The sequence below is a fragment of the Erpetoichthys calabaricus genome, chromosome 2 (assembly GCF_900747795.2).
Source record: "Erpetoichthys calabaricus chromosome 2, fErpCal1.3, whole genome shotgun sequence".
NCBI classification, from domain to species: Eukaryota; Metazoa; Chordata; class Cladistia; order Polypteriformes; family Polypteridae; genus Erpetoichthys; species Erpetoichthys calabaricus.
The window spans coordinates 69,544,635-69,571,985 of NC_041395.2; the positions used below are offsets into that span (position 1 = coordinate 69,544,635).

The following is a 27,351-nucleotide window of genomic DNA, read 5'->3' on the forward strand; positions in this document are numbered from 1 at the left end:
TTTCGAAATAAAACCTGCCTAACTTTTGTAAGTAAGCTGTAAGGAATGAGCCTGCCAAATTTCAGACTTCTACCTACACGGGAAGTTGGAGAATTAGTGATGAGTGAGTCAGTCAAACAGGTTCCAGTTATGACCATTACGCGTAGAATTTCGAAATAAAACCTGCCTAACTTTTGTAAGTAAGCTGTAAGGAATGAGCCTGCCAAATTTCAGGCTTGTACCTACACGGGAAGTTGGAGAATTAGTGATGAGTCAGTCAGTCAGTCAGTCAGTGAGTCAGTGAGGGCTTTGCCTTTTATTAGTATAGATGACAGCAACACTCATAACAATGACAACATAATTACATTGACAATCATGTTACGTTATTTTTAAAGTTTCCTTTAGTTTTTCATAACCTCTTTAACACACTACTTCTCCGCAGCGAAGCGCGGGTATTTTGCTAGTATATACATATATATATATATATATATATATATATATATATATATACAAGCTATGTGTGGTCTTCGGGACAAAAAACAACCTGGAGGCTCCCTAGTAGTTTTACTATATTGGTGAACATGCAGAGGTGTCAGCTAAGTGGGCCGAGATAGGTAGTATCTTGCCAGAGATGGACATGCTGTGGCACAAATTTAACGGGACAGGCTGGAACCTGTATCAGGCAAACATATGGTACAACGTTCATGTACCACAAAGCTGAGTTTGTCTGCTTGGGTTGACTGAAAAGTGGGGTGCATGTAAGCACCAAAAATATTTAAAAGTGCATGCATGTACCATCTCACACTAATATTAGCTTCTACATCTTCCATGGAATTCACACCAACTCCTGTGGCTGTGGTTGAGCGTGAGCAGAGTGGACTGCACTATACACACACAGGTCTTTCATTTACTGTATATATGCCTAATATATATATATATATATACAGTGATCCCTCGCTATATCGCGCTTCGCCTTTCGCGGCTTCACTCCATCGCGGATTTTATATGTAAGCATATTTAAATATATATCGCGGATTTTTCGCTGCTTCGCGGGTTTCTGCGGACAATAGGTCTTTTAATTTCTGGTACATGCTTCCTCAGTTGGTTTGCCCAGTTGATTTCATACAAGGGACGCTATTGGCAGATGGCTGAGAAGCTATCCAGCTTACTTTCTCTCTCTCTCTCTCTCTCTTGCGCTGACGTAGGGGGGTGTGAGCAGGGGGGCTGTGTGAAGCTGCTTCCTGAAGGACATGCTGCACGGAGCTTCGCATACTTAAAAGCTCAAAGGGCACGTATTGATTTTTTTTATCTGTCTCTCTCTATCTTCCTGCTCCTGACGGAGGGGGTGTGAGCTGCCGCCTTCAACAGCTTTGTACCGGCGGTGCTTCGCATACTTAAAAGCCAAAAAGCCCTATTGATTTTTTTTTTTGACTGCTTGCTTTGCAGTCCTTTGAAAAGGAAGATATGTTTGCATTCTTTTAATTGTGAGACAGAACTGTCATCTCTGTCTTGTCATGGAGCACAGTTTAAACTTTTGAAAAAGAGACAAATGTTTGTTTGCAGTGTTTGAATAACGTTCCTGTCTCTCTACAACCTCCTGTGTTTCTGCGCAAATCTGTGACCCAAGCATGACATTCTAAAAATAACCATATAAACATATGGTTTCTACTTCGCGGATTTTCCTATTTCGCGGGTGGCTCTGGAACGCAACCCCCGCGATGGAGGAGGGATTACTGTATATATATATATATATATATAGTGGAAATATGGGTCCCTGGCGACCCCTGAACCCAGAAGCAACATGTTCCGACACCAGGTAAAATATTAGAAATTAATTTTAATTCTTTTAATAATGTGCAGAAAGCACCTCCACTCCCACAATACTCTATAATAAATCAATACAATCAATGATAAACACAATTCTCCACCCCGCAGCTCTGTCGCACTTCCTCCCAACTCTGGCTCCCTGCTGGGTTTCCCATAGTCCTTTATATAGTTCATGACCTGGAAGTGCTTCTGTCCTTCAGTCCATGTGATTTCATAGCACTTCCGGGTCAGATGGAAAACTCCTTTTTCTTCATCCTGGAAGTACTTCCTTTCTTCCATCCCCGTGACTAGGGAGTACTTCCGGGCTATAATAGAAATCATTGTGCCTCCCTGCAGCGTCCCCTGGCGGCCCGACTGTATCCAGCAAGGCTGTGCAGTAAAACTCCATTGTCCATGATGCCCTGTTGGAATTCGGGGCACCTCCATGTTGCAGGGAGGGCTCCATCTAGCGGCATGGGGGTATTGGCCAGGATAAACTGCCGGCCATATATCACTATATATATATATATATATATATATATATATATATATATAATATACAGGGTGAGTAAAAATTTTATTAACATTTGAATGGTAGAAACAATTTATTTACAAAACTTAATATGTGCAAGATGATTTACAGGAATGTCTCAACCTGTTCGCCATCATGTCCAACACATGCCATATATGGCACATAAATTATCCATAAAAATTGTATGTAAGTATATACAAAGCGGTATCATTAACCTAACATCTGTAGGATATGAAAGGAAATGGATTACCTTGCAGGTATGAGAGGAATAAGCAAAGGCAACAAATACAGCGGCCAAAACTTCATCCCTGGAACAGTGAAACTGCAAAATTCAATATGACTTTTTTGTCCTCAGTTTTGCACCGCCTGTTGTAGTTGTCCATCTAGCTTATATAACAGTCTTTACCCTATGGACTCTGTGTCACTCCTATTTTGCCTATTCTAATAGGATTGCATGCCTTATCTCGATTGTGACATTCCAAACAGTGGGTATGCATGAACTTATAAACTTAGCTTTATTGTCTTGCACTGTTTCAGATAAAGTAAAATTATTATTTTTGAATAAATTTGTTAAGTTCTGAACTTAACAACCCCACCCACAAGTACAAGAAATTCTAACTGTCAGCATGATGTATGGATGTACAGTTTTTACGTTCTTCGTATATCTGGATATTTGTACAAATCACTTTCAAGTGTTGATTGTATTTTTTTCATTCTTATGTATCAGCTGTTGCAAGCTGCTGTCTTATTCCTTTCAAATTCAGTCTTCTGGAGTTTGTAAAAACATCTTATGATGACACACGCTTTGTAAGGTGCTATAAAAGAAAGATTGATTGATGCAGAAGTAGGAGTGCTTTACTCCATTGCAAGTCTAGCCAGGGGAATCTAATGAAAACAAATAATGTGTATCTCTACATAAAATGAAAACGGATCACAGTACTAGTTTTTTTTTTTTAATGTCACATTAACTATGTAGGGTGGCATGGTGCTGCATATTCTCCTTATGTTTGGCTTGGTTTTCTCCGACTGCTCCGGTTTTCTCTCACAGTCCAAACATGTAAGTTACACATTGGCCCTAGAGTGTGTTTGGTGTGTTCACCCTTTGATGGAGTGGCAACCTGTCCAGGGTTTGTTCCTGCCTTGTGCCCTGAACTAGCTGGGATAGGCTCCAGCCCACCCAAGCATGACTCTAATCTGGATTAATCGGGTTAGAAAATGACATTAAGTATGATGGATTACACTATTGATTATATTTTATATTTTGCATTATGTATGTCATTCTAAACTCCTCTTTTCTCACACCAGCACTGGGAGAATTGAGCATTTAGTGAAAAAAATACCAGTTTCACAAATTAATTCCTTGTGTATATGGTTGTTTGTTGTGAAGAAACACTTTCTAACATAAGTTGCTCTTAAAACGTTCTCAACCATATCACTGTGTTCTTGTTGTAGAATTTATTTTAAAGTAACAGATGGAACCACTGTACTATTTCCTTTCATAATTTTTAAAACTTCAATCATCTCATCTCTTAATCTCAATTTGCTTAAACTGAAAGGGTTTAACTCCTTCAGTCGCCTCATAGCTCATACCTCCTGGAATCAGCCTAGTCAATTTTCCCTTGGCTTTCTCTCTCTATTGCTGTGTCTTTTTTGTAATATGAAGAGCAAAACTATAGACAATACTCCAGTTAAGGGCCTCACTAGTGGTATAATACTGTATAAGCATCCCTGCCCTTGATTTATACTCCATGAACTGTGGTACATAACGCAACATCCTTTTAGCCTTCTTCATCAGTTATGTACACTGTTTTGATGAAGTGACTCCTAGATCCTTCTCATAAGGTGTACTTTCAAGTTTCAGATCTTCCATTGTGTATTCAGTCTAACATTTTTACTTCACTTACATTAAATTTCATTTGCCATAAATCTGCCCAACCCTGTATGCTGTTCTTTTTGATTGTGATTGTGTATGAAATGCCACAAAAAAGGCAGCTTTCCTATTTCTAAAATTTAAGGTGTAAATGCAGGCCAGTGTAATCAGTTCAGTTCAGATTTATTGTTTGCTGTAAAAATACAATGAAACTAACATGTACTCTTTTCACTAAACTGTAACTTGAATCTTACACTGAAGGATATAAAAATAGCAACACGGAATGTAATGGCTGAAAAGTGCTTTTTATGCAAAATAATCAAATTCAGATGCTGATCTTTCTAATCATAAAAAGGTCATTATGATAGAAATTGACTAGAAGAATTCATGATTAATTGCAGAATTGCAGTATTTGAGGGCTCCTGTAAAGTGCCTCCCTCTCTTGCACGATTTGGCTCAAAAACTAATCAGTACATTGTCATCTCATGACAGGCTTAAGTTATAAGTTTGGTATTTTTCTGTGCAGCAATTTTTGCTCCAGACCATTTTCAAGAAACTGTGACAAACTGACACACACACACACAAACAGACACACACCCGTTATCAAGATATTGATGTTTTCTGTATCGGGGGACCCTAAAACGTCGAAATCCATTGAAAACTGGAGATAGAAATTTTTGATGAATCTAAAGCTTTTGTTTCTCCCCCATAGAAGATAGGTTATGGTGGGGTGAGGTGCAAAGCAAAAAACATTCTTTAAACTAAGAGATGTATGCTACCAAACGTAACAACACAGTTTTTCTTAAAGAAAATTTTGGACATTGACAGATGCTCACCATGGCATCATAAAGTTAGGCAATTGTTGCCATGCTGTGATGAACATGAAGAGCACAAGGCAGCAATATCACCAGTTGCTACAACAAAAATAGTCATGGCAGCTACACAGTCCATCAAAATGGTGGTGTTTCAAAACAAAAACAATGCAGCATTAAAGTCACAAAATTAGCAAAATTTTATTATAATTTTCTAACAACAAACTTCACTAATCCAGCCTTGTAAAAATCATGATGTCTTCCAGGTATGAGATGCTGACATACATAACAACAGTATTAACATGCACAACAAATATTGGATTTTGTTCTGATACTTTATAGCAAAAAGTCCTGTAATCCAGGTCCTGTAGTGGTTCCAGGTGACAGGGAGGCCATGTAAATGAACAGTGGAACGATTTCCAGAAATAAATACAAAGGTTTTAAAATGGAAAGTTCGTGAGAAAAAGAATAATAGTCCTCCAAGTTGTTAGAAGGCAGCTGGGAGATGTGTTAATTTATGCATGTGTCCATGCTATAAAATGAAATAATCAGGCTTCTGCAGAGTTGCAGGCTTGGGTCCAAGACAGCAGAGACAAGTGTGGACACCTTTGACCACCAGGGGAAGTTCTGAAGAACATTCATAACCCTAGAAGTGGTTCAGATCTGTAACCTGGCAGTAGTCCAGGGAGAATGCGTAAAAGCTCCTTTTTGTCGTGGTTCCAGCAAACTTGGAGTCAGGAGTGGAGTGACTGACGAGTGTTTCCCTGGTGGTGCAGATTTGGGCCAGATTTCTACTAGAAAAAGGAGAAGAAGCTAAGTAGGAGAGCATACACTATTGTTCTTTGTGGATAAGCAGATGAGTCCATGGATTAGTTAGGAACACACTTTATTGTATCTGGTAGGACCAGAGATGCCTAAGGTTTGTTTATTTTTGCTATTATTGTGTATTTTCATTACTCCTTCATTGTTTACCTACTTCATGTATTTACCTTTTTGTCACTAAATCAATTTTTCATTACAGCTGGGATTAATTTGTTTTTTCTGGATCTGGGGGTCAGTTCATGAGCGCTGAGCAAAATTACATATTGTGAGCCCCAGACAACAAACACAATCTCACAAACACAGTCCTGGGTTCAAACATGATCATTTATTTTATGAACTACCTTTGATGGGGTCTCTCTCTCTCTGTATAATACAACACAATACCAGAATGCATCCTCTCTCTTCTCCCTCTTATCTTCTCCCTGCCAAGTATTGTCCAGCTTCTCTTCCAACTCAGACTCCATTGTACTGAACCAGAGCTGGTTCCTTTATCAAGAACCCGGGAGTATTTCCGGTGCCACGACACTTTCCTCAGAAATACTTGTGTGTAAGGTGGACGTCCCATGAAGTAAGGACCATTAATCCCTTTAGCGCACTGTTGTGGCACTCACAGAACCTAACGGGGCTGCGCCATGGGACTACAGTTCTCAGCATTCCCCCTAGGTACCCGTAGAGGTAGGTTAACCCAGGAACGCTGCCATCTAGCATTTTGGGGGAATAAATAACCCATGTAAGTTGCCTCTCCCTGTCCTTCCATTTATCAAGTCCTTCCAGGACGCTAGCATATCCTGGATGTGGCAGAAACCACCCTGCCTGTTGAGTGGGCCGGCCTCCCATCCAGATACCAGCCCAGCCGGGACACCAGCCCATGCCTGCCATCCATTACAATGAATGTGCATGTGTGTGTGTGTATATGTGTGTAGTTGTGTGTGCATGTGATATGGCATTTAAGGAAATGAAGCACTAAATATTTAGTATTTAAACCTGACAAAACAATATTAGTTGGCAAATAAAATTATTTAAAATGTATAGAAACAACAGAGAAGTGAAGACATCTGGAAAATCCCGATAAAGTGTTTTGGAGAAAGAAAAAGCATCTGCTTTGAATGTCTAAAGTGATAAGAGCTTTTATTTATTTTGTGCAATGATGTACAAAGTGTAATAAAAACTGGTATCTTAGATATTTTTCAAAAGACAAAGTAAGCATAATAAAAGCAAAAATGAAGTTAAAAAGGAGATATTTTGTGAAATCCAGTAAGAGTTAACAAAAATTCAACAAACCATAAGGGCAAAAAATACTGTATACCAACACTGTTTCTCCAAAGTACTTGACAGGAAAAAAGAACATCAGCATTACAACAGCCCACACAGCAGGAACACTAAGACCGAGAGTGCTTCTGGCAAGGGATTAAGAATTCTGTGATGTAAATGTGAGGGCATGGGAATACAGCAAGAAAAAAGTCACTGACTTTTGGCCTCATCTGAAGCAAATAATTCAGTCCACTAAAATAAAACACTCAGTCCAGATGTTTACAAAATGGATAATCCTAGTTTAAGTGAACTGCTCATGCCATAAATCCTAGTTGCCACAAAGGTCAAGAAATAGTCATATGAAGAAAACAAAAAATCCTGGTCTGTAAACGATAAGGTTGCTGGTTTAATCAACACCATCAATTCACAATATAGTATGGAACTGCACATTGCCTTTGAGAATATATATATACATATTATATATATTGTGGAAAGCAGCCCGGACACAGACAGGAAGACATCGTTATAAGACACCACACACGCTTTATTTACAACTACTATTTAAGATGAAGCACACAACCCCAAAACTCCCCCAAAGTCCAGGCCTATCCAAAATGCATCTCTCTATTCAACCCACCTCCTTTCCTCTCCTCCCGAGCTCCGTCCTTCTCCGCTCCCGACTCAAGCCATCGAACGGAGGGAGGCGGCCCCTTTTATAATCACTCGGATGTGCTCCAGGTGCCTCCTGATTAACCTCCGCCGGCACTCCCCAGTGTGGCGGAAGTACCAGCCGCGCACCCGGAAGCACTCCAAGTGTCCCTGGTCGCCTTCCCCCCAGCACTTCCAGGTGTGGTGGAAGAGCTAAGGACTAGGGCTCTCCAGGGAATGGGGTGCCCCCTGACGGTGACCACGGGCCCCTATAGGGTTGAGCTTCCAAGCTCAGTTCCCAGGGTCCCCAAAGCCACCAGGGCGGTTGCCCCCTCGTGGTCTGGAGGAGGCGTACTTCTTCCTCCGGTCCTTCCGGGCATCCCAGCTGGGTGCCACCCCCAGCCGCTTGCCACAATATATATGTATATACATACATACATAGTAATAACATACATACATAGTAATAACATCAAGATTGTTGCAATTCTAACATGAGCCACAACTGCTATCGCCAAAAAACAACCTTTTATCTTTCAACTTCACCACAGTGCAGATACCTGAAAAACTCTGAGGTCACTTCCTCTGTCATCTCCTGTTCTGTCCCAGGAGAGCCTTTGTTCCTACTTCTCTACCATCTCCAAGCTCACCCACCTGAGAAGAGGCTGCTCTTAAAGCTGGACTTGGCAGTGTTTCTGGTGTTCCAGAAATGTGCTGCAGAATTCACTTCCAGATTAAACAGATGAAAGCAGGGATGTTGTCAATTGCCTGCAAAGGTCCCTGACATGACTGTCTACTCTAGCTAGTTTTCCAATTCACTCCTGCAGAAGTCCAAACTGGAGCAATGCAAGAGGAGTGCCGCCATTCAATATACGAAGAAGAACATACTGCCCTGGCATGCATTCCCCCACTGACCTTCCATTATACTGGCTGCTTGTCTGGAAAATGTACCACATGAAATGTATTAACTTGGATTCATGTGTATTTTATGTATTTTTATTGTTTTTGTTAAATTAGAATGATTATTTTCCAGGTAGTTTTGTGATTACTGTTGGTTTTGTTTATTATTCTGTAATTGCTGTGCTGTCACTTTCCATTCCGTGTCCTCTGTGGGTGTTACCCCAAGAGGAGGGGCCACTCTAGGTGTCACCATTCAGGACACCTCTCCTTTATAGTTGCATGTATCCCATCAGCCTATTTACATAAAATCCATTGGGCCTCACATTGCTTTCTCCCTGGAAAATGCTTTTTCATCACAATATATCACAATATATATTATCACACAATGCTGTCACATACACACGTGTGTTTGGGAGACAATTTACGGGCTCAAATAGATGCAGTTACCCGCCAAACCAGGGGTTGGCGCTGCCCTCTAACTTTTTTTCCTCTCTCCTGGCAGAACATCTGAAGAATCTACCCAGTAACATCACTTCCCGTTACAACCCTCAGGATCCCACCTCTTCATAATGTCACTTCTGGTTCCAGAATGCTCTTCTCCCATGACATCACTTCCTGCAAATCTACTATATATACCGTCTTCTTTTCCTTTTTTGTCAGTTCTGATTTGAACTCTGTCTCTGAAGATGTAATTTCCTTTGCTTGTGCTACAGTATATGGGGGATTCCCCCCAAACCTTTCATAGTGTTTGTGTCATTATTTTACAAAATATATATATTTATTTATTTATTTATTTTTTACACAGTTAATTTCTTAGAAGGGGCAACATTTCTTAAGAGCAAGCACAACAACCTGAGCAGTCAAAAGGAACAACTGTCTTCAGTAGGGTTATTATAAAGCTTAACAAGGCAACTGAGTTTATTAACAAATCAAATGGAAGGGTGCAAACACTTTAGCATACACCACTTCTTTATATTTTTCTTTGAGCTTTTCAGATTCTGAAAAAATAGCAATTGTGGATTAAAATATGTAGAAATACGTTACATTTTGGCCAACTTGTTTTCACTTAAAGTTTTAGTGACAAGGGCAATTTGAGCCAAACTTTTGCACACATCTGTATGTGTTTCTCATCATTTTTGATGTCAGGATGGAAACTGAATGGATGAATGGGCTTGTTCTCTCTCTATCTCTCCCCCCTCTCTCTCCCAGTAGTGTTGTGGAGTTGTTCCTGTGCACAGTGTGAGTGTGTGTATGAATTTCTTATAGCGGATTTGTATTTCCTTCAAACGTACAGTAGGTTAGGTAACTTAATATTGTAGTGCCTTTTGTAATGAAAAACAATAACAAACTATTTACTCACATGAAAAACTTGGACTGTACTATATTTCTAATTGCCATAAGTCTATATTGCACCTGTAACCCCAGATATTGTTGTTTTCTTTATCTAAGTCTTTGAAACTAATGGAACTCTCAAATGGATTCATTGACAATTAAAATAACTGAGCTTGGGTGTTCAGTTCCAAGTGAAAGAGATTTTTTTTTATTATAACTGAACATTCTTACTTAAATGAATCGTAAAATAGCCCAGTTAGTAAGAAGTCAATGAAGGTATCACACCTTTCACTTTATTTTGGTGGCCCTGTGTTATGTTAAACATTCAGAATACTCTGGCAGTAATGGCTATAAAAAGTGACTATCAAAACTTGTATGAAAACTGGAGCGTAACATTTTCCAAAGGAACAGTTTTACAGATAGCTATACTAAAAATTGTTGTGTGGGAAGAATATACTCATTTAATAAAAATTTAATCAGTACATTTATAGCTACTGAACAAACAACTTTATTTATCACTTAGACACCACATTTCTATTTTTATAGGCTGAAAGTTGTTTCAGGGAAAGTGGGCCCATCTACTGAAGAAACTGAAGAAGAATGCATCAGAAAAGCATCAGACCATGAAAAGAAAAAGAAGAAAAAAGAAATGAAAAAAGAAAAAGAGCTACTTGCTTGGAAGAATGCACAAGCCCAGGTAAGGTTAAGCTTGTGTGTCTAGCTTTCAGATCGCTTACTCAACCTGCACTACTCCCAATAGAAATGTCAAATTCTCCATACTAATATGGTGTCCTCTCGTCATGGGAAATCTGAATGCTGTTCCACCCAGGGGATGAGCAGCTCAAGGATGTCTCATGGCCCTGATGAGGCCCTGTCACATTTGCACACATCAAACAGCACCTTAGTACTACACATCTTAAAGTATGTTTTGAATGAGCTAGAAATGAATAAGTATTTTAGAGTGTTTTTCTTATTAGAGCTAAAACCACTAAAATAGTAGATGAATTAAATCATAATGGTAATAGCTGTGTAATGTATGCTACTATTTAAAGTGTATCTATTCTGTTCAAATCAGTGTTCTTTAAAAAATCAATTTTCAGTAACTGTCTTTAAGATTACAAATAATTTATCAAAACAACAACAACTAATTGAGCTTAATGCAAATTTTTTTAATCCCCTTTCACACAGCAGAGCATTTTGTTTTTTTCACTATTTGATCAGACATTCAAAATGCAGTTTTTCTGTTTAACAGCCAACTCATATTCACCACATTTTAATGATTAAGCAAAGTTATGAATGGCAAAATACCACATTGAACACATGACGTTTAATAATCAGATACAATTTCAAGATACTGGCTAAATTTTATGTTTCTGTTATTTTCCTCAACATATAATACTTGCTTTCATCTCTAAGCAGAAGATTTTCAATAGACTGTCACTTAAGTTTCTTTCTCAATAATTCTGCAAGCTGAGTAGTATGTCAACTTTTCTCAATCCAGTAACTACTCAGGGAAAATGATAAATTTCAAGACAATGGGGTTAATCTCTTGGACTTGTGATGAGGACTCACGGTGGATGAGCATGGGTTTGTCATCATAATAAAAATAAATAATTGGACTGCATACATTATTTTTAAATCCACCATTCACTGATTATTGCCAAAGTATAGGATAAACGTTCAACTGAACATAGTGACAGTGAATTTTATTTGATTCAGTAAAAAAAAAAAACTGTAAGAAATTACCAAGTTGCAAATTGAAGGTAAGCAGTTTTGGTGTACATATCAAGGTGTTTTCTATACCAAATGACATAGAAAAGAGGGTTAACAAAGCAGATAGCCCTCTTCCAATCACTTTACTAGGTGTTATTAATACAATGGTATCACTTGAGCTGCACCAGTATTGTGAGAAGGAATTTAGAATAACAGAAAATTACTGAAATCAACATGGTTAAATTATTAGGAAACAGTCAAAAGATGAAGGGGTTAAAATAATAATAATAGTTATTATGCCTGATGTTTCATGTATTTTGTGGATGGTTTCCCAAGAGGCGGGGCCACCTGTCCATCACCTTTGAGGAACTGCTTCCAGCCCCTATAAAGCCTAATGGGAAATGCAGTGCCTCGCCATTCATTGAATGTTTTTGGTGCAGTGTGGTGTATTTGTAAGTATTGGTACATTTTTTTTCTCTATTTGCTTCAGTCTAAGGTTAATTTAGATTTTGTATTTCATATTAGGACATGTTTGCTTTTGGATTGCTTTTTGGCAACTCCTTTTGTTTGTTTCTTTGCTCTTCAAAGCTTTGAAATTATTTTTTAAATGTTTGTGAATAAATTTCCTTTCATAAAGATTCCTTGTTTGCCTTGTCATCCATAACCTGGAGGTGTATAGTTATCTTCCCGTTGTTGGGGATGGAGCTATATTTTGTGAACATTACTTGTACATTTTTGAACTTTTGAAGCTAAAGCTAATTTGGCCAGGTGTAGGCCAAAGTCAGTCAGCAAAGCAGGACTTCATGTTGCCCTTGTGTATAGCTTATCTGAGCAGGCTGATTAGGATTTAGGTCTTCTTGCTGGTTATATTTTGGAGGCCTCACACCACTTTGGCCATTTTGTGCTACTGCATTCATAGCAATCTGCAATCCATAAATAATGGATCACAGCATGCTGCTCATCTTCGGTATATATGGAAAAGGGAGCAGCCATCGTTACAATAGTATAACAAATGACCAATTAACCAGATCTGTTTGGACCTGTGTTACAGCAGCTTAGATAAACTTTGGTTACACATACCTGTACTTCCGATTTGACTTGCTATTACTTCTAATTATTTAATAGCATTATTCATTGTAATACCAGACAGAACAATATCCAGGGAAAATGTTTAGTAATGTCTTACAATCATTTTCTTATCTTAATTGGATAAATCCTAACCCACCATCCATAACTTAAAAGGAAAAGGATATCTTATTTTACTAATTTTAATTTATATTATGCCATGTTAACTGTGCCTCTGTTTAATCTGATGTCTCAATGAATATACTGTTTGAGGAACCACTTTATATTGGGCTCCTGGTTGAGATTCAGTAATTATCCCAACTAGATAAGACAGGGACATTGCGATCTAATCTCCTTATAAAATACGCTACCGTGGCTGTCCATTTGTCTGTCCAGGATTTTAAATCACCTGTAGCTCGCAAACTGTTTGAACTATTGACCTGAAATTTGGTACACATATACTACGTGACGTCTACTATCTGTTTTCGGGGTCATGATTGACCTCCAAGGTTATTCCTCTTTTTTTTATTGTAAAATCAACTCTCGGCAGTGGCCAGCAGGGCGGCCATGCGGCACATGCGTATGGGCGCCGTTCTCATTCCTACTACCTTCGCCGTCACTTCCCCTATCTCTTCATATCTTAAATCATTCTTGGGGCAGATTGAAGACTTAAGTGCCAGCTTAAGTGAAAAATTAAAGAAAATGTACTAAGCAATTGCAACACAAACACTGACTTAGTCAGTTTTAATATGAAAAGATGCCAACAAAAGAAAAGAAGAAGTGGGCCGCTAGGGTGGAGAAAAGAAGAGCTGCTCAGGAAGCAGCAAGCGCATCAACCTCTGAGCAAACGAATGGTAAACGTACAGAGAAAGAGTCTGAAAACTAGGAATGCTCATGTCAAGTGTATTCACTGCACGTTATCGTTACTGGTATGAAAAATAAATATCTATGATGTAGCACTGATTGCATATTAGTTGTAATGTGATTTAATCATTAAAATGTAATTTATTAAGTCAATAACATTTCAGTAAATGTCCACCTGGCTAAGGAGCTCTTGGATGTTCTCTCATAGGCTATGACTGCTTTTCATCATTCTTAACAATTTTTTGTTTACTTTAACATTCTCATTTTAATTCAGGTCCTTTTAAAGTTAAGGCATGTTAGTAGGAGATATTTACATAATAACAATTTAAAAACAAGTCTGTTTTAAACAGGAGATGAATCACATCTAATTAAGGATATTCCGGTTAGAACAGAAAGCTTCAGGAGAGAGGCATTACACTGGAAATGTGCTATGGAACACCCCAATGCAATGCACACACACACACTCCTTGCACAGAAAATAATGTCAATAAACAAATTATGTGAAAAAAGAAAATTTGACTGAGTTCTTATTACCATGGGTGATTATTCAAATATAAACTGAGAAAGCCAAATAAATAGTGGAACCCAAAAAGAGAAATCTGATGAAAAATGAATGTTTGTTCTAACTCAAGATGTCAAAGCATTAACAAGAACACTAGCCTCCTTGAATTAATATTCTATGATACACATTTTAAAATAAATCCTAACAAATTTTAAACCACTAGCTGTGCTACCCATATAAGATGTGATAAAATCTAAGTAATAAACATAGACCTCAGCTTTAATGTTTGCAGTGTGCCATCTATCGGAATGTATTTTGTAATTCAAGTAGTAATAAAATGCATTGCCTTTGTCATTAAAACAGATGGTGAGTCACAAGCATTTGTAGTAAAAAAAGCATTACAACAAATGTTTGTGATGCACCATCTGTTGGAATGACACATGTAATGCATAGGTCTGTGTTATATGCCATTTGGTATATAAGCAGTGTTAATGTTTATGGTGAGCCATCTGTTGGAATGAAAGAGACAATGCAACTGGATGGATACACAGATACACAGACACACGCACACACACACACACACACACACACACACACACACACACACACTTATCTTTTTATTAAGGTGGGTTATCTACATTTCTCAAGCACAGAATGGATTAAAGTGCATTGTACAGCACATAATAGTTTTACACCAAAAATTAACAGCAATAGAATAATTGATAAGGTAGTATGTAATAATTAAAAAAAGAAATTACTAAAGAAATGGAAATTTGATAACATCTATAAAGAAAAAAAATAGATAAGTGCAAAGCATAAGACTAGTGCTTACATAAAAGTAATACTTTAAAAGGCAAATTAGAAATGCCAAAAGGCAGTAGAGGAGAAATTTGCCAATAACGTAAAGGTCACCCTTAATTGCTCTGTGAGTAATTTAGGTATAAGAAAGTTGTCAAGGAAAAGGTGAAGTGTATTAAGAAGAGAAAGGGTGAAATAAACCATAAAGAACAAGACCTTGGTAACTATTGACCGTTTAGCGTAATTTGTATCACAGAGAAATTAGTACAAGCACTTATAAGACACAAGATATAAAAATAGCTGTCCAGTGTAAGTATATTAGTTAATGGTGAACATCTTTTCTTTTGATAAGTAAGAATGTTTTATCACTAATATGCTGGAGTTTTATCTAGGAATTATAAAAGCATTTGATAAAATCATGTGCCTACCATCACATCTACGTATTCTAGTTCAGAGCCATGGGGACATTTTATAAAATAATAGTGAATTGCAAAAAAGTGATACACCTTGATTCTCAAAACATTTAGATAACTACATGGGTATGATTTGAGTGTGCTTGGGATTGTGTCACTGTCTTAAATATAGAAAACAGCACTTTATAGTGCAAGGTACAACTTCTAAAACAGGAGTTTTTTTTATTTACTTACATAACTTAGATAAAATATGTAAAAGCAACTTTGATAACCTAACTCCTTGCTCAAGGTTTGTTCCTACTTTTTTTTTTTTTATTTCGCCTTATACAATTTCTCATATTAGGAATTTGTTAGTTTTTGCATACTCCTTGGGGTCAGAGCGCAGGGTCAGCCATTGTACAGCGCCCCTGGAGCAATTACAGGTTAAGGGCCTTGCTCAAGGGCCCAGCAGAGTAGGATCTCTTTTGGCAGTGATGGGGATTTGAACTGGCAACCTTCGGGATACCAGCACAGATCCTTAGCCTCAGAGCCACCACTCCAGGATAGACTGTGTGTCCCTGAAATCAGATTGAAGGATAGATGGATGGATGGATGCATGCATGCATGCAAATATAAAATGGCTATATCTATAGATTAACCTAAATTGCCCAAATTAGAAGATAAGATTGTGTCCGCAAAATACCTATAAATAGACCTAAACAAAATCCAGTGTACAATGTGTGGTACGTTCAGTTTGGTCTACATTAATGTACTTAAAAAACAGGAATGAAAAATATTCAACCTCATTCTGCAGTGGTGAACTTTTGGGGAACCCTTCTCCTTTAATTATAAACCTTTTTCAAATATGGACCCGGAGTTACATGTCACACCCCTCTCACTACTCTTGCTTGCCTATTCTTACACTTACCAACCTTTGGGTATGGCAGTTTTGCAATTACAATGCACTTGCACCCAGAGCTACAGTCCACCACCTTACTGTGAGTAGTTCCTTCAGTCCTCACCCAGGTACAGTATAACTGTCACTGTAGCCATCCTATTGGGAGTGTTCACTCTCCCTCACACCTGATTGATCTAGTTGAGAAAGGAGCTTGGATGCTAGGCCTTGTCAGTCAAATAGAACAAATGTGCAGGCAAGAAAGCAAACTTTAATCTGTAAGCATTATTCAAATAGATAGTGCCATAAACTAAAATAAAATGAAATATACACCAGACAACCTGATACTGCTAGCAGTTTAGTATTCCCAGGTGGTTCATCTCTTGTGTTGCTTAAGTGTTCCCGGTAACTCAGAGCATTTTTAGTTTGATTTCCACTTTTTCCATTCTTCTCTCTTATCGGCACTTGTACTGATCTTATAAAACTAATCTAGGTGTGATGCAGTCATCCTGTAACCAAGACAATGTTTCCTGTTAAATATTAAGTTTGTCTCCGAAAAGTGCTTTCAAAACTCTTATGCCTCTGTTATTTGAAGAAAGAGGTTAATGCAAGGGTGTCCAACTCTGATCCTGGAGAGCAGTGGCTGCAGGTTTTCATTCTAACCCTTTTCCTAATCAGTGACCAGTTTTCACTGCTAATTACCTTTTGTTTTCCTTCATTTTAACACCCCTGTTTTAAGGATTCAGCCCTCTGAATCGATTCTTTTCTTCATTAAATGGCAGCCAAGCAGAAAAGAGATGTGAAACAAGCCAACAGATGACCAGCTAAATCAGAGCTTGAAATTCAAACCAATTTCACTCCAATCAGTTTCTTAACACAAAGCCAATTCTTGCTCTTAATTAAACTCTTTATTTAACTCCATAACTTGTTGCTGCTCGCATTCTGCCACAGCAGACTTTTCCAAAACTGTTTTTTTTTTTTGTAGGAACGCCGTGTTTTGGTGACCTGAGCAGATCAACCTTACTGAGACCTTCACCTTTCTTTATTTTCAGATATATTTTTTTAGCTGGTCATGAGACAGCTTGTTTTCTCATTATTGTTTGGCTGCTAATTAAGGAAAAAGAGGTTTTAGTCAAGTTACTTAAAACTAAGACAAAATAACTTCATTAACAGCAAAAACTGGTCACTAATTAAGAAGATTGTTAGAATGAGTTATATCCCCACACATCTGCCTCAGCTAAAAACTACAGGGGTTTAATTTCCCTAGTCTCTTAGATTAGGATTCCTTAATATATCCTTTCATTGATCCATTTTTCAAATGTGATTATCCAGAGCAGAGTTGCAGGGAGGCTGAAACTTAGCCTAGCAAGGTGGGAACAATTTCTGGACAGAGTGCCATCCCACTTCAGGGTATAAACACACACACTTGCATCAGGAGTCAAATTAGCATCAATAATCCACCAACTCACATGTGTTTGGACTGTGGGTGAAAAATGGAGCAACCGGAAAAAAACCCATTCAGTCACAGGATGAAATGTATACTCCACACAGTGAGCCTTCAGGACTTGAATTCCTGAAGTCTCTGTTGGGAGGCAGAAACATCGACACTGCAGCACAGTGCCATCCTCCTCCCCCACTTGATTTATAGTCATCGGTATTTGCAGGATAACCAAATGTTCTACATACCTTTTTATTTTCTTTTGTACTATAGACAATGTAAATATTGCCTTCAATATAAACCCCTAAATCCTTTTCCAAGATGGCATCTTGCAGGTCAGTGTTGCTCATGTTGTATTTATAATTAATATTTCTTTAGCTCATTGCACTACATTTTCCACACTAAACTGCACGTTCCAAGTATTTGGGGCGCCAGCCGGGTCACCCCATTTAATTATCAAAGTACTGTAAATTTTAAACAGAAACAACACACAGTGGTGCATATAATGAACCTAACAGAAAGTAGACAATTGTTATAATGATCAGATCTAGTTCACTCTCTGTGAGCACCTTGGATTTATAGTCAGCCGACCAGAGTCAGTTGTCCTTGCTGGGTGTCTTCTTCTGGCTGTGGGAACAGAGAGAGATGTTAATGTTAGCGACAGCGTGCCCTCTCATCTCAGGGGGTGGGATTAATCAGTCAAGAGAATTGATCCACAGACATGCATTCATGACATATAATGCAAACAATGTTATTAATCAAAACTAGAAAGAGTAATATTCCAAGCACATATCCCTGAGTGACTCCACTGATGACCGCACCCAATGAGGAGTGTCCTTCTCTTACGTATATGTACTCTTTGTTTCTGGCAAATTGATATATTTGAAATCCAATTTTGCAAAGTTCATTCTTTTGTCAATGGATTCTACTTCCATCCATCCATCCATTTTCCAACCCGCTGAATCCGAACACAGGGTCACGGGGGTCTGCTGGAGCCAATCCCAGCCAACACAGGGCACAAGGCAGGAACCAATCCCGGGCAGGGTGCCAACACACCGCAGGACACACACAAACACACCCACACACTAGGGCCAATTTAGAGTCGCCAATCCACCTAACCTGCATGTCTTTGAACTGTGGGAGGAAACCGGAGCGCCCGGAGGAAACCCACGCAGAAACGGGGAGAACATGCAAACTCCACGCAGGGAGGACCTTGGAAGCGAACCCAGGTCTCCTAACTGCGAGGCAGCAGCGCTACCACTGCGCCACCGTGCCGCCCTGGCTTCTACTTGTACTTTCAAAATTAATCTTTGAAAAAATCCTTTGATACATCGTTGCACCAAAGTCTAAACAAATTATGTTGTATGCTTTGTTTTTGTTTGAGCTAGAATTTACCAATAAACAGTCTATCTATTCAAAGCTCAAATAATTTCACTTTCATTCTCCATTTTAAGATTTTATCTCTTGTAAAACTGATATGAGGGAATTTATAGTTGAGAAAATAAGTAAAATCACTGAAGATTAAGGCAGATTGTTTTTAGGAAATACTCTGCTTGTCCTCTGCTGATTCAAATGTGGTTATCTGTGGTAAATGCAAGCAGACTACTTCCAGTGGCATTTCTGATATGTTTCCGCTGCAAGCATGCAATGTTAAATTTGATTTTTATTTGTTAATGAGTTTGTTTGCTTAATATAGTCTAGGGTGACCATATTTTAGTCTTCAAAAAAGAGGACAGGGTACTATGTGTTGTTAATCGACGTTTGACAGATGTCTCCAAAGAAATTAATATTTATTTTTTCCAATCAAAAATGATATTAATTTAAACTTCTTATTGTTTATTAAACATTTTCAACAGTCGTGGAGCTGCTATTCCTACAGTATGTTTCTGTAAGTTTAAACTTAGTTATTTTTTTCTTTTAAATCCATCAAAGGTTTTAACATCAAAGGGGGAAAAATGAAGACAGCTACATTCATCACAACTTATGAGTCCTCATTGGTTTCAAAATTATCAGTTTTAATCAAAATATTTTAAACAGAACAAAACCAGTTATATTGTTATTTCTCATAAAACAGCTACATACCATTAGACTAGCATATGCACATCAACACAGATGTACAGTTCATTGATCTGTAACTATTCTTAATCGTGTGAAATAACAAAATATCCTTGGGTGCAGGCACAGCCTTCTCCATTTTACCTGGTCAGTTACTTTTGCCTTTGAGCTCTCTCATTTGACAGCAGTTTTATACTTTATAGAGTGAATATGTACATCCACGTTGCTAGTGTCTTTATTTGCTACTTGCCAGGTCTAAAGAAAATACATTCAGTTTCCTATTCATTGTGCCCAGAACGTAGGCATCGGTATTTATTTTTTCAACTCATCTGTAAATTTACACTTTCATCTAGACATCTTTTGTTAGTGTTCAGTCGTAAGGCGAGCCAGCAGTACATTACATGATTTTAAGTCAGAGGGGAGTTTAACTTAACTGTTTCAGGGCTTTATTTTTTTTCATTTTCTCCCAGGTCTGAATATTTTCCCCAAAAACTCAGTTTTCTAAAAAGCATACAAAGCAAACACTATATACATTTAACATTAAACATTAGCTTTCTAAGATCGGCTGTAACACTGCTTACATACTTACTAAATTCCTGTTTGTCTAACCATTTATATTCTGAAAGGCACTATCTGGAAAAGAAACAGCTACCTGCCTTTCATTTTTGATTTCCAGATCACTTGCATCAAAATCAAAGTTTGATAAGTCAGAGTCTGATTCAGCAATAATATGCAAAAAGCAAAAAAAATCAATAACGTCCACAAAGTATTTTGAGTTGCACATTCGCTTTGCCCTTTTGCCCGACGTCAATGCCATTCTAGACGTTGTTTACTCTACGCTCCTCACACACGCACAGGGATTCGATGTCAAGTCAATGAGTCTAATAGTCCTCCTGGCAAAGAAGGTCTACCCGTAACGTGATGGTGAGGTTTGTCAACGTCTACAGCTGATTATTACCCTCTGCCCCAGATGTCAACTAAAGTCAACATCCAACCTCAACCCCTGCCGTCAACAAAAGTCGACATCAGCCCTAAAAGAGTTAAGGACTTCATTTGCTGGATCTTGACATGTTGAGGATGTCAGATTATGCCTCATGATTTTGCACAGGATGATAAATTTCATGACTCCATGCAGACTTTTCGGCACAGTTTGTAATTTCCAAAGTATCTCAAAGTTTCCCTGATTGCGTTGGTGGTTGGTTTACAGGTATGGCAAGTTTGGCCACAATCTCTGCCCATTTATTTTCCTTTTTCGAATTCTGTTGTGGTACAACAAATATGAGATATCATGTAGACGAGCCTCTCTTCTGTTTGCATGGCCCAAAATACCTGCTTCATTCTTTTCCTGCAGCTGAAATGCATGCCATGTATTACCACAGGTGTGTGTTCATTGGTTGTCACTTCTTACAGACACAAGAGCCTATCCCTAGGACTCAAGACAAACCTGTAATTTTATGTATTCTGTTTGTTTAAATTATTCTTTCATTGGTTTAATAAAATGTATTCACAAAGAAAAAATAAAATCAAACCTTTTCTTCTTGAAACCTGTTAGATGTTGTTGGTACAAATCACACACCAGCCTGATTCAGATTTTGGTGAATGTCAAACTAAACATTGTGACAGATAGAGGCTCTGTCGAACCCTTGAACCCTCAGACCAGACATCAGACACCAGATAAAAGTCCAAATATTGAATTTATTATAATAATAATGTGCACAAAGCACCCTCCTCTCCACAACACTCATATAAATCAATAACCCACTATAATCACAATCCTCCACTCCCAGACGCTTAGCCACCCTGCCTCCCAACTCAGCTCGGCGTCTGGGCTTTCCCACAGTCCTTTTATATTCCCTGACCCAGAAGTGGTTCCAATCCTACAGTCCATGATTCCTTATCACTTCCGGGTCAGATTAAAATTCCTTTTCTTCAACCCGGAAGCACGTTGTTCCTTCCGGTCATGTGATTATGACGCACTTCCGGGTTATAGGGCACGTAGCGCTCTGTAAGCCTCCCTGCAGCAGCTCCTGGTGGCCCCCATGGTATCCAGCAGGGCTGTTTATAAAAACTACACCGTCCATAATGCCCTGCTGGAATTTGGGGACCTTCCATGCTGCTGGGAGGACTCCATCTAGCGGCCTGGAGGTGTGGGCCGGAATATTCGGCCGGCCATCCCTCACAACATCTAATGGTGAAGAAAGACTGCCATAACTTCCCAAAACTCAATAAGATTATGTAAATGAAGACAATGACTGAAAATCACTGGAAAAGTGGCGTAGAGTTATGGGGGTTTAAGAAGGTGTCCTATTCTCCTAGCTGTCAACTGAGTCAAACTGCCCTGCATGTTTTTCTTTAAAAACATTTTGTCTGTTTTTCCCATCTATATCTGCAATGCAATTAGAACAGCACTAAGTTACACCTTATGTAAGTTCAAACAATGTACTGTAAGTACACAGAATGAACAAATATGTGAAGGTGTTTGTTTATTAATACAGTCTGTGTAACAAGTGAAGGTAACATTTTAGTTTAGGTACTGCATTATCAAAGATGATCAAATTCAACATGCATCTATTACTCATTTACTCTTATGTACACATACATTAACAAAGTCTTCCTTTGGTCTTAATAAAGTTTATAAAACATCAATAAAGTGGTTATTGATCTACGCAATGTCCCCTTCTTCACGTTGGAATGGTCAGAGGTGGCTTAAGTGAGATATATTTCTCTTGATATGGCATACTTCAGTATAAGAGCAGTGAATCCGACAAATTCAAAAGCAATTTTCCCAGCATACCAAAGGCCCCTTATATGCCACACTGCTCTGTAATGAATTTTCAATTTACTGATGCTTTATATTTGTAATTAAGGCCAAAAGAACTCTTTCTTAAAGTTTTGCCGCATTATAGTATATAATTAATAGATGTAGGTTTGCAGTACCTAAACTAAAGTGTTACCCAAGCAAAACTAAATCCAAGACTATTTTAGAAAAATATATAAATTCCAGTTCTCAAAAACAATCTGCTCACTCTAGCATAGTCTAGAAATGATCAGGTTGCAAGTGGTTCATAAATGCATCAATGCAGTTTAAATGTCACTTGGAAGTATAATGTTCTATCAGTGAATCTCTTTTCATATTCGGATTACCACACACAAGCAATGCAGAGTCTACCAGTTATCTTATGGCTTGTTTGCAATATTTTTAGAATATTAAATTTTTGTCATATTCTAGCCATAGACAAAAAGTAGCAACTTTCTGTTGAAACTGTTTTGTATGTTAGTAGTATTGTTATCTGTCTTCTCTTCATTTTTCTAAGCTTTGCATCTAGTATCTATCTATCTATCTATCTATCTATCTATCTATCTATCTATCTATCTATCTATCTATCTATCTATCTATCTATCTATCTATCTATCTATCTATCTATCTATCTATCTATCTATCTATCTAGTTGTGCTGTATTTATTCTAGACATTTTTGATTTCTATACATTATTTCTAGATGGATTCACTGCATATCGCCCACTCATCATCACAATTTTAATATGTTCAGCTGAAAAATACTTTTTAGTGATGATGAAGATAAATGCAACATTTCCAGACTCTACCAATTTATACCAAAAAGTGCACTCCTATATTATCAAAGGCAAAGTTGAGTATTGGATCTATTAATTGTTGTCTCAAATAGATAATGGAAAGAAGCTATTGATAAGACACAATCTTTACAACTTTGTGCAAAGTATGCTGTAATGCATTAGAAAATTGTACATCTCCTATCTTGGCTAATATTAAATAAATGTATCCAAGGCAAGATAACATATTATTAAAGGATAACAAGGTATTGAAAGGACATGCTGTAGAAATGCCCTATACACAAGTCATTTTGAGGGACAACTATTCTTAGTTATCAGATAGGTTTGGATTTGCAATTACTGAAATCCTGTAATAACATTATTTGAAGTAACAAAAGGACAATACTCTGTCATGAAAAATCAACAGTGAAATCTTAGACTGCACTGTGTGCTACTTGAATTGTCTTGTTCAGCTGGAAGAATTTTATTTCATCATCCATAACTTAATCAAAAGGACCCTTTTACTTAAGAGTAATCTTACAAAAGAATACATTTTCTCAGAGTGGGATGGTCCAGAGGTTTTCCCAAATTTGGCAAGTATTCATTAATGCTGTAGTGAAACAGACAAGCTGGTCCTCTGTTAAGCTTTCTGGTGTTTCAACATATAGAAAGCATTTCAGTATGTTAAGCTCATTATTCATATACAGTAGCTGGTTGAATTAAATATGGGTGCTGACGTTGATTTGATTTGATGTAAAACATGAATGTATGAAAAGTGTTGATTGAATTCATGTTTGTTCTGTGCCTCATTAATTATAAAGTACAGTATAACAAAAGTTATGATTGTAATGAAGATTGAATGACTAATTGATTTAAACATGGTTTTCTTTTTAACTCTATAGTATTACAGACATCTTTAACCAGTAGAAAATGCTTATGTAATTAATCAACAATATAATCATTCCAGGAAGAGAAACAGTATTAAAACAGAGAGATGAATAGATTAATCTATGCTATTAGTGTTCCGAAAACCAATGTGGAACCATTTATGTTACATATATAATTGAGACCAGCTGTTGGGAGTTTTCAAATTAAAGCAATAATTCCTTTGAGGAGCCATGGTACTTAAATCCAACTGCTTATTTAAGCAATTCCGAAATGTCATAAAAGTGAACTCCCTCCCACTTTTTATTGCGTCTCAGCAGGAGACTTTGTGTCTCCTGACTTTTAGTCTCAGTAGGTGTCTCTTTGATATCCTCCAGGCTGTGTATGCCAAATGAACTTCAAGAAAGAGGGAGATGCTAATCAATACATTTGAACTCCCTTCACACCATGGCTTCCCCCAGTGTGCTGAAGTAAATATTTATTTTTAATTTTTGTTTTGCCTTAGAAAATGTATAATTATGAATACCTGAGCTCATCATCCGTTGTTGCTTCTGGGCCTTGCAAAAAAGCATCAAATAAAAAGTCAGTTATTTAATTGGAGTTTATAGCTTGAGATTTTACTTTCATCGATTTAATACTTGCATGACTGGATTTGCCTTGTTAGACATAACTTAAACGTTTAATTGAAAAACAAACATTACATTAGATTAAAGCTTTACATTCCTTCTGGATTACAGAACATTTTGAATCAATAAGTGCTATACCACAACGCTTGTAGTTCTCACTGCACTGTCACAGTAGGATCCATTAACATCTTCTCACACCACTGTATTCTGATTAAGTCTTTTAAATTGTATATTTTCATTTTATTATAATCCATAAAAATATACACACTAAAATAAATGAGTCATAAGTGATGACTTTTTGCTTGGTGAAATTCATCCATTCAGATTGAATGCACTCATTTGAAACACCAGTGCAGTGCAGGTCTATTTGACAGCTCTTGCCATTACTAAAATGCACGTGCAGGCAGTAGTTGATTGTGATTTTTGTCTTCATTTAGCTAGCTTTTGTTTGTGAGAAAACAATGTAATTTGGCTGAAATATAGATTGCTGATTTTGAAAGGGCTTGTTTTAAATATTAGAAATAACAAGATTCTCTTATTCTTATCTTGTCAAAGTGAGGTGGGTTGAACTCAGCCTGGATATTCAGCTACAGAAAACATTTTTGATTTGTAAGATGCTATGGCCTATGTAATAAAGGCACAATGTATATCTATTGCATATTTAGTATAAATAATTGAATATATTTACTTTTATGATGTATTTTTATAAAGTGCACAGTATAGCACTATGCAACTATTGCAAATATAAAGTATAGCTGTAAGATAAAATTAAAAAAATATATATATTATTTTGAGACATCACATGGAAAACATTATGTAATGTATAAATAGATCCATCCATCCATCCATTTTCCAACCCGCTGAATCCGAACACAGGGTCACGGGGGTCTGCTGGAGCCAATCCCAGCCAACACAGGGCACAAGGCTCCAGCAGACCCCCGTGACCCTGTGTTCGGATTCAGTGGGTATAAATAGATATGTTTCTAAAAGCCATAAAATATGTTTAGTTCCAAATTTCAGCTTCTTTTGGCCAGCTGCACTCTGCAATGATGCAAATGATTTTGATTGCAGAAGAATAAACACAAAGCTGTGGCACTGAATCCATCAGGGTGGAGTGGATTTGTGCAAAAGTATCAGTAAGACTTGTGGTTCAAATCCCATTACTGCCAGAAAGGAACCTACTCCGTTGGACCTCTGAGCTAGCCCCTTAATCTGAAAATTGTTCCACACTCTTAAAAACAATAGTTCTTTAATAGCATTTTATGGTTCTTTACTGGGTCATGTGGTTCCTCGTAGAACTATTGCTTGACACAGCACCATTTCATTCTAGGAGAGGTTCTTTTCATATGAAGTTGGTTCTTCATCCTTTGGAAAAACATCCTAATATGCAGAAGAAACCTGAAATCTTAAATGTATGGTAGGTTTCCTAGGAGGACACTGCAGATTAAGAAAACCTTTTATTTTATGCAGCAAGAGTCCTTTTAAAATAAAGACCCTTTGGTATTAAACAGATCAGTTACCATCTATTCCTGGTCAGTCACTGTATGAAGCCTATTACAGATCTAAATAAATTAAAGTTCTTTCTGGAACTTTTATGTGGATGGGTCTTTTGGGAACTACAACTGGCACTGCTTAGAAGAACCACTCTGGCACCTTTATTTTTAAGAGCAGCAGGGGCGCTGTACAGTTCCTGACCCTGAGCTCTGACCCCCAAAGGTCATACTAAAAGACAATTTCTCCTTGGGGTTTAACAAAGTATAACAAATCACATAAAATTATTTGTGACAACATATTCACTTAAAACTACACCAAGTACCACCTAAAAAAATCTCTTATATATACAGTATTTCTCTTCTGGTTCGTCCTGCTTCCACTTCAAAACCAGTCCCGCTCACATGCAGCTGACACAGTATTTCTCGATTCCTATTCGTCGTCTTCCATGTCATGCACTATACTGGCCTGCTGAACATAATACATCCAACAAGTACTCGAGGTGCTGCCACAATGGTAAAGTAGCTTTACCACCCTTGCGGGAGCCACCTGTGTCTTTACAACAGCTTCTTACACAGCAAACATCAGAAGCTAAAAATTATCGTGAACAAATTCGAGAATACAACCCTTCTTTAGTGTTTGCTTCCATGGGTGCACAGATAACTCAACCTCCTGGCCACGGACCATACTGTTTTAACATACACGGACAAATTTATCACCAAATCTCTCCACTATATGCTAACACTTCTACCTCTCCAGGATATGGACAGTTGTATGTTTTGACACAGCGCAAGCTACTAAAGTACGCTTACAAAATAAAGCAAATTCTGCATGCAGCGAAAATGTACTTCTCTAGCTAGATTCCTTGCTCAAAACCATCAAGCCCTTCGCTAAATCATACAAACACATGCATGAAATTGCTCAGTCCAATCCAGCAGCATCTGTACGAATGGTTTTCAAGGAAACCCCTAGGCAGGATTTACGATGATACAATACCCCGACATGTCACACCGATGTTGCAGCGATTTTCGTCCGAGAAGATGGTGAAACGCCTGCCAAAAAGGACATTTGCATCTATCCCATAGGCAACTCCTGTAAACAGATTTCCA

The 27,351-nt window shown here is 37.8% G+C and overlaps 1 protein-coding gene across 1 annotated transcript in view; it reads left to right on the forward strand.

The window, feature by feature from the left end:
• The window catches only part of LOC114645279 (uncharacterized), a 593,479-nt gene that overhangs the window by 377,826 nt on the left and 188,302 nt on the right, over window positions 1-27,351 (forward strand). Inside the window, exon 10 of the mRNA XM_051922489.1 lies at window positions 10,496-10,646. Within this exon, the coding sequence (XP_051778449.1) occupies window positions 10,496-10,646 (151 nt within the window). The remainder of the gene's footprint in view (window positions 1-10,495; window positions 10,647-27,351) is intronic.